The sequence below is a fragment of the Botryllus schlosseri genome, chromosome 9 (assembly GCF_051294905.1).
Source record: "Botryllus schlosseri isolate E-star chromosome 9, Bs_hap1, whole genome shotgun sequence".
In the NCBI taxonomy this organism is placed as follows: Eukaryota; Metazoa; Chordata; class Ascidiacea; order Stolidobranchia; family Styelidae; genus Botryllus; species Botryllus schlosseri.
The window spans coordinates 16,816,883-16,830,778 of NC_137244.1; the positions used below are offsets into that span (position 1 = coordinate 16,816,883).

At 40.1% G+C, this 13,896-nt stretch overlaps 1 protein-coding gene and 1 long non-coding RNA gene across 2 annotated transcripts in view; one reads left to right on the forward strand and one right to left on the reverse strand.

The window, feature by feature from the left end:
* The window catches only part of LOC145446194 (uncharacterized), a 239,069-nt gene that overhangs the window by 25,133 nt on the left and 200,040 nt on the right, over window positions 1-13,896 (forward strand). The gene's annotated exons all lie outside the window — the stretch shown is intronic.
* On the reverse strand, window positions 5,240-7,367 carry LOC145446652 (MFS-type transporter SLC18B1-like). The gene has a single exon (XM_080325003.1). It carries the CDS (start codon window positions 6,568-6,570, stop codon window positions 5,251-5,253), a length of 1,320 nt encoding a protein of 439 aa, XP_080181129.1. The 5' UTR covers window positions 6,571-7,367; the 3' UTR covers window positions 5,240-5,250.

Sequence of the window (13,896 nt, forward strand, 5' to 3'; positions counted from 1 at the left end):
TGTATAGCTCTTTTGACAGAAAAGACTTCCCACCCCTGTTTAAACGGACCAAAAAATTTCTTTGACCTTTGACCATGGCTATGGAGCATTTTACGCTCGGCGGTCATTATCATCAGAACATCCATTCCTTACCAATGATCTATACCAGGGGTCACCAACATGCGGCCCGCGATATGATTTGAGATTCGGGAAGAACGCGTTTTGTTATGATGAAATTTTCAGTTTCAAAATATCAGTGTTGTTGTTGTTTCAAAATAAGCTATTGTCCAGTGCCCAACATCACTATTCACTATACTCATCACTAACTGAACTGGCTTTGGCGATGGCGACAGCATTCTATCGGGGGAGAATCAGCTGATGTGAGTGGGCATGTTGTCTTGACGCGCAATGGCCCAGACACTGCCAAGACCGAGACGATTCAAAAATGGCTGAGGACTTCCACATATAAGATCACGCTTTACGAGGAGATATTAGTCTCTCGGTAGCTCCAATATCGATTCCTGAAAAGCGTTCTCAGGTATTGTGCGCAGTTCATAGTTCGAAATAAAATGAAAGTAATCATATTTAGAGTCTTGTGGTATTTGTATTTCTTTTATAAAATACTACTACTTGCTGGTAACTATGACCGTCGCCATGGCCATGCCGTCGCCCATGTTAGAGAGCACAGCGTTGTACTGACGTAAAGTTTTAAAACATTGTTGCTAAACTGTGTGGTCCAATTTGTCTTATAGTAATCGTTTACAGTAGTTTTACAATCTAGCTAGGATGTAATTCATTGTATTTGCCATACATCAAGTGTGGATCTACATGAGTTCGTCAATCTTTAGCGACGAAAGTATAGAACGGATTTCTACTATCTGTCGTCACAAGTCACAACATTATACAATGAATGTCTCAAGTTAACATGCGATGGTGGTTTCTGTGAATATGAAGTTACATATCTACTTAACATATTTTTTGACTAAACTAAGTACTTTTCACACTTTGTAGTTCGGAAAGTATATATAAAGTAATTCATTGACATGGATGTTTCAATCCTACGAGGGACATTGTGATAACATCTTGGCTAAGTATCCCCTCTATCACGATAAACACGATAATAAACACCAACATATTGGTCCATGTGATGTCATTTCAGTTCAGTTCAGTTCGGTTTATTAGCAATTTATATCAGTTCTATACATAACAAAATATGCGATACAATGAAAAGATAGGGAGATTTCAAAACGACTTGAAGTAGTCTTAGGAATCAGACACCCACCTTGGTCTAGGCGATGTAAAGAGGAGGCATGCACTAGTGCACACTGAATGAAAAGTAAAAAACGATAGTACAGAAAAAAGCAAGCGGCAAAAATTGGGGTGGCATGTCATGGAAGGCGAGATCGATAGTTCAGGTCGTGGTCCGGTAATCTTGAGGACGGATTAGTAATTAGTATAGTAGTAATTGCTTGTATTTCGACTTTAGTATGGACATGCTCGTCGACTGTCGGATGGCCGTCGTGATACTGTTCCACACGTCAGGTCCGGCATATTTGATAGAGCGATGATCTTTTCGGTCGATCATATGGTATTTGGACGACGTGGACGCACGTGTGTTGTACTTGTGTGCTTATGATTCCGAGGTAAAGAAGTCATTGAAATATTTGGGGCAATGACTGCAGTGGAACTGATACATAAACTTGGTGATTTCTAGTCATAATGCTAAGTTCCATCATGTATTGATATTGAAATACCGGAAGGACAAAGCGGTTTTCTCAAACGCGATGACACCGAAGAGTCAATTTATTTATTCCTCAAGAAGTTCCACGAGGTAGAACCTACCAAGGTTCGTTTGCAATCGCGAACCACCGAATTATCATATGTTACACGAACATCACTATTCCTACTATTCATAATAATAAATATTATTGGATGAGGGTTCTCAATTCGCGATCTGCGACTTGACCATGATTTGGTAAATATAGTTCAGGTTAATTTCGCATCGGCCTACTTTTTTATACGACCAGCGCTATTCCACACTTATGTATTTCACTATAACTGTTGCTAAATCCATTCACCCCAATCTTGCTTCGACAGGACAGAGTATACACGAAAATAGTGATTTTTTTTTAAAATCTGTTCTTAATATGAAGAAAATTATGTTACGTTATTCTTGCAGTCGTGCGGCATATACGTATTACGTTCTATCGAGGGATATGAGCTTGTGAGTGGTTTATATTGTCAATCGTGCTTCGAATGCATTTGTCATTATATATCAGGCCGATCACGAGGCGAAATTTTTCAACTTTTACATTTTTTTCACGCAATTAATTGAGTTTACCTAATTTGAATATGCTGATTCCGAATTTGCAGACAGAGTTCGCCAATCACGTCACACTTTTTTAAAATTACTTTGGTGATGCCAATTGATGTGTAATGGCTAAAAACCGATGATTTGTGCCTAAAAAAAGTCGAAATTTTGGCATTTTTTGAACTTAAAACTTAATTTTGACAAAATTTTGACATCATGTATGTAAATTAGGTGTTTACCCCATAATGTTAGAATTGTAATATTTATCTTCATTTCTGGTTGGAACTGTCTGTCCTTACGAAGTAGTTTGGCCTGAAAAAACTTATTTGAATTAAAAACTGACAAATGCTCACATGAAAAATCTTTATTTTAACGAAATCGGGACCTATGAAGAATTCCAGTAGTTACATTATGCATTATGGTAGAAATAATCAAAATTTGTTGTGGTAGCCTATAACGAAAGAAACTTTCCTACATTCTCGGGTCCTTACTAAGTAGGTTGCCAAGAATGGAGAAACAACGCTCAACAGCAGCAGTTGTTGGTTGCAACAGTGAAGTTATGCGTACACTTGCTGGTGACACAGTAACCAAGTCGCAAGGCTCCGAGTCACAAGTCAATCTCACTTTCATAGTTTTGACTCGAGCAAAGTCGAGTCATTTTCAATTCACCACTGAGTCAAGTCCGAGTTTAAGTCAGCGAGCAGAGGGTCGGGTCCGAGCCATGGTATTATGACTCGAGTCCAAGTTCAAGTCATTGTGTTGACTGCTCACTGCTCAGTTTCCAGTTAAAGTCTTGTTAACTCCGCTTTATATAACTCTGTTTGGTGATATCGAATGGTTCGCATTCATAATATACTAATTTCCCTCTCTTTTAGCAGTTTCTGGTCGCATTTTCAAGTACCAGTACCAATAGACGAAATCCCAACAGTGTGGTCACCTTACTATAATTCGAAATTACAATGAAATGTCGGTGTTGGCCGTCTGAGTCTCGAGTCAAATGACTTGGCTCGAGTCATGACTCGTGTCAAGTCGAGTCATCAGAAAATCGCGACTCGAGTCGATAGAACCCTGTGACACACCGTTTTGCTTCATTCTGATGATGTTGTCTATAACTGCATCACAATTTTTCATCATAAGCTTCTTGATACAAGAGCCAATGTCCGCACAGTGTCTTGCTCAAGTTAGGATATTGCGGTACATTGAACATAACACCATTTCGACCTATTTGTTTCATTTGACCGTTGATGGTTCACAATGAGCATGGAATGGGCCGTCTACAACGGATAGACGTAGCAGTAAGATGTGAAATGATAAGTTCACCGACAGTGCAAGCATCTACGATACAAACGAAATGAATGCAGGTTGCAAAAACATCTCTACTTTTAAATAGGGGAGATGTGGTACCGATGGATTACTGGGACCGAAAATACTTTGAAAATTCTCTATGATAATTCCACGATTGTACTCCATGAACTTGTCTACAATTGCATGCTGGCAAAATCTTTCCTCACATACAAAAAAATTCGACGTGCGCGAGTAATGGGGTCTCTCACAGATGATTTTTGTTTTAGGGGGTGTAAACTAAATTTAGATCGACATATACATTTTTCTTTGTAACCTTCAACACGAACAAACCTGCAATCATTTTTATTGTGAAGTGTAGGGCTTGTATCAGGCTGTATAATGGCACCTATTATTTTTTTCAGTACTTTCCTTGAGTGGACTTTTTTTCGATTTATGTATAAAATTCGTAGGGTGGGGACCGATGATACAATAGCCGAATCAAGCAAAATAATCAAGCATACTAATCACGAAACAAATGAAACATGCCTACGTATAGAAAATCTTTATTTAATGATGGAATATGATGTTTTATCGCTATAACGAGGTATTTGGAAGTCACACTGTCGATTTTCAGGCTATATGTATGTACCCTCAAATTTATAAGTCCGAGCCTAAATCGAAACGTGATTTTATCACAACATTTGAGTTAATATTTATTCTATTTTTTGACAGTTGCGACCAAACATTCTTCTTTGGCTTGCTGTAGCTTAGATTATAATACTGAGAAAGAAAAGTAGTCACATTTGTGTTTTTTAGGGTATATGTGTCATAGGTCCCGGGTCGTGTGTCATTGGACCCAACGGGTGGGGACCGATGACACGTTCGAGCAACAAATTTTGAACGTCCATTAATATTTTTTGAGAAGACGGATATTCATGTATATGTGCGCAATAGCCAGAGCTTGTATCAAAGTGCTGAGCCAGCAAAAGATCTGCTGTTTTCGGCTGAACATTTCAGGGTCAGCGATCATTTTCCGATTTTTGATTCATCGGTACCACATCTCCCCTACAATTTTGCACAATTTTTTGACCTAACGCTACAATTTTGGAAAATCGCCCTAGACATGACCCAACAGTGAGGAATATTCCATGGAACAGGCTGTTACTAGTAGTGAAATTCCGTTCCACTTTCGTTCCAGGCATTTTTAGATACCGCTGACGCTGATAGGTGACGAGATACACCGCAGAGCAAACTTGCGTATATTGTGAATACATGGTTAGTAGTCAACAAAAGGAGTTCGTGTATCACTTAAATATAGTACATTGAACGCTCACTCATTCGAAATTTCATGCGGGTGACGTCATATTTTGTGATGCGATTGTTGATATACAATGTTCTTTCCAATTCTCCACTAGTTGCTGACGATTACCCCTGACGAGTGTCAGCCGACAATATTCGGGTTCATTTCAATATGAATATACTATTCAATTGTACGTGGTTAGTACCGAAATAATTTCAATTTTCATTTCTATGATCACTGATCTGTGATCACGCTGTTGTCGTTGACTCGGGGCCTATGAATATATCGTAGGCCGCGGCTGACCTATACATACTATGAGCACTCCAGTAATATGGCCACAAATTAAGAAGAATACTGAGGCGAAATTCACATTCAATCATTTCGTACGCTTTGTGGCTCCCTTGTATAGAACCCAAACCAATAAGCCGGCGAGAACAGCAAGGACGATGCCAATACCGAGGCAAGATAGCACTACGAACCGATATGGCATAAACATATAGAATCGCGAACCTAAAAGTGGAGACACGAACGAGCCCAGACTCGAGGCTAAATTCCAAACTCCTGACACGGCACCATGGAACGCTAAAGTCGAAGTGTGCTCTGAATTTCTCCTAGCCGCTTCACCCAGAAACTTATTAAAAGCACTAATGAGCAGGAAAGCGCAGGATATTCCCTGTAAAGCGATAGCAACATAAATTCCCGTCGTGTGCTGGGCGGGAGAAAATAGTAATTGGCATGATACCAGCCCGATCAAACCTATAGCAAAAATGACTCTCTGTACCGTATACCCAAAACTGATAATGAACCCAGTTCCGAAAGCTGTAATAGCAAACGCGGTACCTTGAGTCAACATGGCTGATCCGATTTCCAGCATCGTGAATCCTGTCGACGTGAAGTAATGCGGACCTATAACATTAGTTAACCCAAGCACCCCACTCGTCATCATGATGACCATGATCATAACTAGAGGTATGGGTTGTTTAATTATTTCCATTAGCGGAATTTTGCGGTGTCGTTTATCAATGTTGCTGGTGCCAAGCCAACAGTAACCCATCGGTATCAGCGGGAGAACAAATCCGCTGGATGTCATGAAAGGTAGCAATGTGTTTCCCGAGATCTCATACATCAGACTTCCCAGCATAGGTCCGCAGATAAACCCAACAGAGATCATCGACTGAGCTACGCCGAATACTTTTGTGACGTGACCCGTGAATTCATTACACATAATCGTCAGTGAAGCTACCGCGTACGCGCCATGGGCGACGCCTTGAATAGCTCTGATCCCAATCCCACCATAGACGAATCCGTCCTTGCTTTCTACGAAATACAGCAAGCCAAAACTGGCGTTGCAAATTCCATAACCTATCAAACCGACTAGGAATAGCGTTTTGCTGCTGATGTATGATTGGGATTTTCCAAAGAGTATGCTGCTAATTGCCATGCAGAGAAGCGGGACTTGCAGAAGAACAGATGCTTCGATTGCCGTTCCACCTCTTTGTAGCACAACTTTGCGCATGAACGGATTCGGAGAGCTTGCACAGAGGTACACGATGAATTCGCCGCCAACAAGATACAACAAAAGCAACTTTTGACGAGTTGTGGAGCTTCTCCATAGACCAATCGGCTTCACGTGAATTCCTGCTGGCAAATCCGCTATATGCTCCGCATTGGCGATGGGGATGTCGTTTTGGTCCATTATGCCAGGATATAGGAAAGAGGCTTCTCGATTCCTCAATAAAAATGCATTGCAAGAAAACTGTTATAGAATTCGTATTTTTGTTCGGAGCGCTCAAATATTACGTAGATAAATATCATCGATTTGATAAATGATAACAAAGTCGGCTACTTAAGTTAAGTGACCGATCTCTTCCCCAGGAGCCTACTTAGCTGCCGATGATGTTTCGCTGACGTGGTAGCATAGTAAAATGAAGTCAAAAGAAAAAATATTTTGAATTCAATTGCCTTCACTTCGTTGATTTCCCTACTTACAAGAGGCAAAATCGTCTTCACACAATGTCACTCGATATGGGCAAGACTAACATTAACCAGTCTGTGAAATTCCTATAGGTCATTATGCCCAATCCAATGGAATGGATTTATCTACTTGCGAGACGTCGGAGAAGCTCATGGCTGAAGACATCTTTTTATGTAGGCCTACATCGCACTTCATATTCCAAGACCGGCATACTAAATGTTCAAATGTACAATACCCAGTTACCCATCTTGAAATGTCGTTGATGACAAACACATCATCCTATCATCTCGCTTCTTTACACAATTATCTGTTCTATGCCCCAGCGCCGCATAACCAACCTAACATGGCAATATGCAGTTAGCGCTCATGTTGATACTTCATCCGCGAAAGCAGAAGTAGGCTATATAAATCTTTCATTATGAGGCTAACATTTCCTTACACAATCGAGTGAAGTGCTTTAACATTCGATTCACTTTCCGAATGATCATAATTGATGACCGGTATGCACGATTTCGGAAACTTTGTTCCGCTTGCTAAAGAGTGAGAAGCTGTCGACATTAATGTACGCTATAGGCAGGGTTGCCATACCGTCCTTATTTCTAAGATTTGTCCTTATTTTGAAGGGCCACGTCTTAGAAAACTCGACTGTCCTTATTTCTAAGAAATGTCCTTATTTTCGACTTGCGTCCTTATTTTGTCTTATTTTCAACCGCTACAAAACTCCGATCGTTTTCCTCTGGTATAACAATATTCTAAAATTAAGCTTATTCATCGAGATTTTATGACATCATAAGTGAAAGGAACTCTCGTGACGTACACACCACAAGATTTGACTTCTAAGTGGTGAGACAGCTAGGGCAGTGAGTGGTGGTACAGCAGTTTCGGCTGTACCAAGCTACCGCAACGGACGTCATTTTAGCAGTAAACAGCAATGCCAGGTTACTGCTGTTTGGTCCACAGCAGAATAAGCTCAAGCTGTGAGGAAAGCAGCATTTATTGCGTAGTGAAAAAAGGCGCAGTGCAGTCGACACATTGGTTAAAAAGTAGTAAAGCTATAAATCATTGATAAATTTCTCCAAATTATATTGCACTTGCGCATATAGTTTTAGCTACAAAGAAGGCTAAATCTGATTAGTTGAAATAAACAGGCGTAAATCGTTTTTCGTGTCGATTATGAGAGAGAATTCAACGGTATCTAACGAAGATTGAAGGGCGAGTGTTTCGCACATAGCAATATCTGCAATTGTGACATCAGCCTGGCGCAATAGGAGAGACCGCTACTTCAACTTACATTGATACCTCAAAACACAAGAAGTGTGTCATGATGATTAATTTGAGCCAGTCGATGAATAATTTTTCCACAAGTCGATCAGCACCAATGACCTCAGACTACAAGCCAGCTGATGCAGAGGGTACCTAGGCATTATATACTGTCAAACACCCGCAATCATTCCTCGTCAACGATTACACATCGCAATTGTTCAAAGCAATATTCTCCGATTCCAACATTGCAAATAAGTTTTCTTCGGCCAGGACCAAGACTACAAGCATTGTTACTGGAGTTGCTGCTCCATACGCTCAAAAATGATTTTGTCTAAACTTGGTGTGCGGCCTTTTTCCATCTTGGTTGACGCCTCTAACAGGTGTAGAAATTTGGTTTATCACCTTAGGGGGGGGGGGGGGGCTGACGAAGTGCTGTTTCGGCCTTAAATAAAGGTAAACCTAGAACTGAGCTGTCGCGAGATCCATGAAGGACTTTCTAATAACAGGGAGTTGCTGGAGCAGATTGTTTCTGGTGAAAAGTATGGAATGTGATATGCCACGCCTCGTATAAATACAGTATATGAACAAAAACGCTTTTTCATGTTAATTTAATTTTTCGACTGTCCTTATTTTTGGGTCCATGTCGATGGCAACCCTGGCTATAGGTATGGCTATGGTAAGCGTAAGTCGAACACAACGTCGAGGGCTGGAACGGGCTAAAACTGACTCATGCAGGTGTAGACGTTTTCTCTGATATCACGTGTGTTACAATCATTGTACATTATTTTTTTCGTCTTGGCACATTAGTTGCCAACGGCTTAATGTATCAGCGCAATACCGCCAAGTGTATAACGTATAGCTGTTGTCCCTAACCACCAGCCCGTCGAACGAATTCTGCCGGTCCCTGGAAGAAATTCTTAATTTGTGGGAATTAGTGCTTCGTAATCACGATTGAGATTTCGAAATCCACAAAAGCACCTTAAAAGGACTTTTTTCTTGCCTGCAAGTGAAACGAAAGTAGAATTGTTACGTTTGAGTTTGATGGTGTTATAAATTACATGGTAGTTGCAGACAAAAGTTATGTAAACAAAATAAAGCAAAAGTTACAGAATCAGACACAAAAACAACAAATCAATTTGATTTTTCAGATTCCACCCATGAATACTTTGCGGTTCCCTTAACTCGGGGGTTCTTACAGTATGGGTAGCGACTATAGGGCTGGGCAAAATCGAGTACCTGAGTGATACGATTCTTAATTATGAATTCTGCTTCGAGTCGAGTATTCGAGTATCGCTCATTATGACGTCACAACGGAATATAATATGTCAAAGTTCAAATATGTACCCTTTATGCCACTCCAAAGAATAATATGCCAGTTATTCATCACAATAATGATACTTTGGTGGTATTATTTCGACCATACCGATTTCATTGCACTTTGTGACAATGTTGTGGGATGATCATGACTTCGGAAATGTGTTATTTCCAGTAACCTGCGTAGCTTTGTACGATATGTTCCGAATGTTGCGATAGGGCCTGTCAAGGTTTCAAGGCTTCCACAGTGAAACAAAATATCGAAACTACAATTCTTGTCGATAAATCGAATTTCAGTGGCGACGAGCGTAAACTTTCAGTACTCGAAAAAAATCATATTTTACTACTCGACTCGAATCCTTAAAAGTAATACTCGATTCAGATTCGAGTACTTTTGGATCTCTACGTCACCAGATCGATCTTGTAATATGTCTGTTATATTTGTTGAATTTCTTGCAACAAAAAAATTATTCGCGCATTGAGTGCTTTCCTGTGGGTTGTTTGTACGAAGTCACTGAGTTGGGTACCAGCCAATAAGCGAGACACGCAGAAAGTCTTCACTAGAACATGGCTTGATCATGAAAAAGTTGTTGACCTTTGTGCTACAAAGATTGATTTGAATTCATGATAAGATTTGTTCGATATTTGTTTCTCTATAAAACACCTCGGAAACTGTTGGGGTGCTTTAGTGTAGGGTTGTGCAAAGAGCGGTTGTGGGGCTATGAGACACAGGTACTTATAGAGGCCAACCCCTACCGCGCCGGTACACATGAAGAAATGGAGTTTAGGCTAACATACGTCTCGGCAAAGTGTGGTGCCAATAAGGTCTACTACGATAATCTTGGCTGATATTGACCGTCACTAGTGGCCTAAAACCTTCGATATTAGTATGTCCGGTCGACGAAATGGTCGGCACTGAATAGCACTGAGTAGACAACAAACCCGACGCGCAGAGGAATATAATGCACCGCAATTTTTAATCGAGTCTGTCAGACATGTTTCATAGAGCAGCGTTGCGTTACGTACAACTGTGCGTTCTCTGTGCCATATACATGCCCGTAAACTCGTAGCATAGGCCTATTAATATTATAAATGTATTCTTTTTGACGGGTGAAGCTTGGGTCGCGAGATGCCACTACAACTCAGATTTGGGTCAGGGCCTGAAAAAGTTTCAAAACCACTGCCTTAACTCACGACAATAAGGAGTGATCATTTCTAACGAAATCGTGAATTTGTTCACACGAAATTTAATTTAAATTACATACAATCGTGAAGATGCTAAGCAGGGCATGTTATGGTATGGAATGGGAAGTTTCCATACTCCATACCTGCCTCAATCGTTCCATACCATACTTAAAATTTTCCACACCATCGCAACGTTCTTCTATACCAAATTTGACACTTTTTCCATACTTTCGCAGTTGCCCACCTTCTCAGATAGCATTCTATTTTTGATGCTACGAAATTTTCCGGCGTTTATATTTTAATTACTTTGGAGGAAAAAAGTCATTTAAACAGGCCTGATTCACCAATCCGATCCCAATATCATAGTGGCATATGTCATATGGCATATGCATATGTAGATTGCCTAATCATCGGCGAAGACGGAACGTAAAATATATACCAGAATATTGGGGAATCACAGCAGAAGCTCATGACATGTAAAACTATTTTGTTAAAACGCACTGCCAGCAGTAATATGGAGATATCATCTATACAGAGTGACGTCGAACAAAAGATATTGCCCCATTAAAATATATCTTAGGATACAATTTCACAGCGCTACAATCACTAGGGATTTGGCGACAGCGGGTCACAACTCACATGTCTGATTCTCCCGCCCATGTATGGGTCGTACTCATTAGCTCCATAAGGCAGGGCATGGTGTGGTATGGTATGGAACGAGGATTTTCCATACTCCATACTTGCCTTACTCTCTCCATACCATACTTGCAATTTTCCATACCATACCAACATTGTTCCATACCATACTTGATACATATTCCATACTTTCAAATACTTCAATATCATAAGTAAAGTACAGGGTTGTAATGACTCGAGTCCGACTCGAGTCACGATTTTCTGATGACTCGACTTGACTCAGTCCTTTTCTCAAAATATAGAAATGACTCGACTCAACTCGAGTCAATTTGCGTATTGACTCGACTTGGACTCGAGTCATTGCGCATGACTCGAACCAAGTCATATGTCTCGAGACTCAGACGGCCAAGAATGACATTTCATTGTAATTTCGAAGAATATTAAAGTAACCACACTATTGGTATTTTGTCTATTGGTACTGGTACTTGACAATGCGACCAGAAACTGCTAAAAGTGATGAAAATTAGTATACTATAAATTCGAACCATTTGATATCATAAATAGAGTTATAAAAGGCGGGTTTACCAATACTTTAACAGGAAATTAAGCAATCAACACAATGACTTGAACTCGGAATCGAGTCATAATACCATGACTCGGACTCGACCCTCTGCTCGCTGACTTGGACTCGGACTTGACTCGGTAGTGAATTGAAAATGACTCGACTTGACTCGGGTCAAAACAATTAAAGTGAGATTGACTTGTGACTTGGAGTCTTGTGACTTGGTTACAACCCTGGTAAAGTACCTTTTCTAGCACCTGTATTATTGATATTTCGGGTGTAATTATTGCTTAAACCAGCCATGATGCAAATCTAATTCCTGGTAATAGTTTTACAGAGTCTGTTTTGGTGAGGTTCACGGTGGTGAGGTGCCGTGTATACGTCTACAGCTTCTGCGAGCAAAATGAGATGGTCAGCGGATTATTATCTAGGACTCTCCATAAGCATATCATCGCATTTCCGATACATTGGCATGAGGCACATGCAAGTTTGAAGTAAATATTCGCACAATAATTTATAATATGGGCGCACCCACAAAATGCCCCAGCTGCAGGTGGTCAATACTGCAGCGATCTGTGTGATTATTAGTACAGTATTTTGTTGAGGTTAGCGTGGCGAGAATTTCAAACTATATCTACTCTACTCTCTGATCTATAATCCTAATGCGAGAGCGTTTGAAATGACCAATGAAATATATCGGTATGTAAATAGTGTAAATGTGGCGGATAACGTTTCAGAAGAAATGTTATTATCAATCGCATTGAGCTATTAGTACATTGCAGCATGATTGCTGGTAAGCTGTCGTCACTCAAGGAATGAGGTAGTTGGAGTAGCTTACATTACCAATTATTGCGTCTCATGATAGACTACGCTCGGAGACGTTGTGTCTATAGTAGACTCAGTAGAATATCGGACCAACATTACTGTGTTCATTATTGTATCATTCCAGGTGCTCCAAAAACCGTTGCATAAGCATAAGCGTGTATTTGTTCCTACACAGCGTTCAATAATTCACACATAACAAAAGCGATCGTATTCCGTGAACAGCGAACAACGTACGCTTCATGAAGCTTGCACAGATCACGATAAAATGTATAAAATACCAGAGTATGGAAGTATGGAAATGTCGTTCCATACCATAGATTCAAATCTTCCATTCCATACCATACTTGCATCGTTCCATATTCCATACCAAATTATTGATCCATACCATACCATACTTCCATACCATACCATACCATACCATACCATGCCCTGGCATAAGCTAACATCAGGATGCATATTCTGTTATCGGGGATAACCAGATTTAAGGAAGTTACAATACGTGTTGGACACCGACATGGCGCAACATATTGCGGGATGATCATTGATCATCTGAGCAAAGCACTGGGAATGATTTCCAAGTTCAGCAAATTGGTATAAATATTCATGTAACTGCTACATTTTCAGACTCTACGAATTTAAAACTCCTCTTGATAGTTTACGAAGTGGAGGTTACGATAGGCAAGCAGTAACGCGACAGCGGTCGAATATAGAATGATATTTTTTATCGTATTCGGATTGGAATAACTATCATTAATAATATTTCCTTCATATGCGCGCTGCACAACATTTTATCTTCAAATAAATGTCGATCGGCATTGGTGTGTCTGAGTCGCAATTTAAGATATGAACATTAGACCTGTCAGTGTCAGATTTTCTGAGGTATGCAGTCGATTTGATAAACCGAAAGTAGGAGCAATGTCAGGTTCTGGAAAAACTGCCAAAGTATGGAATGTATGGAAAAAGAATTCCCTATCATACTAAAATAAATCCGTAACATACCATACTTGGATATTTACATATTCAATACCGAAATTCCGTTCCATACCACACCTTTCATGCCCCGATGCTAGGAACTGAACCAACAAATAAGTTGTCTCTTTCTTTGCACCAGTGTGGTTGCATCAAACAAATATCCGTTTAACATGTGCATTATGCGCCATAATGCTAAAGTAAATTTACTTGGCTGTTAAGTGGTTGTTTCAATTTAAGGAATAAAAAAGACTAATAAAAGAATCTGCTGATAAAATACATTATCCTAGCCA

Coding starts and splice junctions, on each gene's coding strand:
- LOC145446652 (XM_080325003.1), bottom strand. CDS start 6,570: ATGGACCAAAACGACATCCCCATCGCCAATGCGGAGCATATAGCGGAT.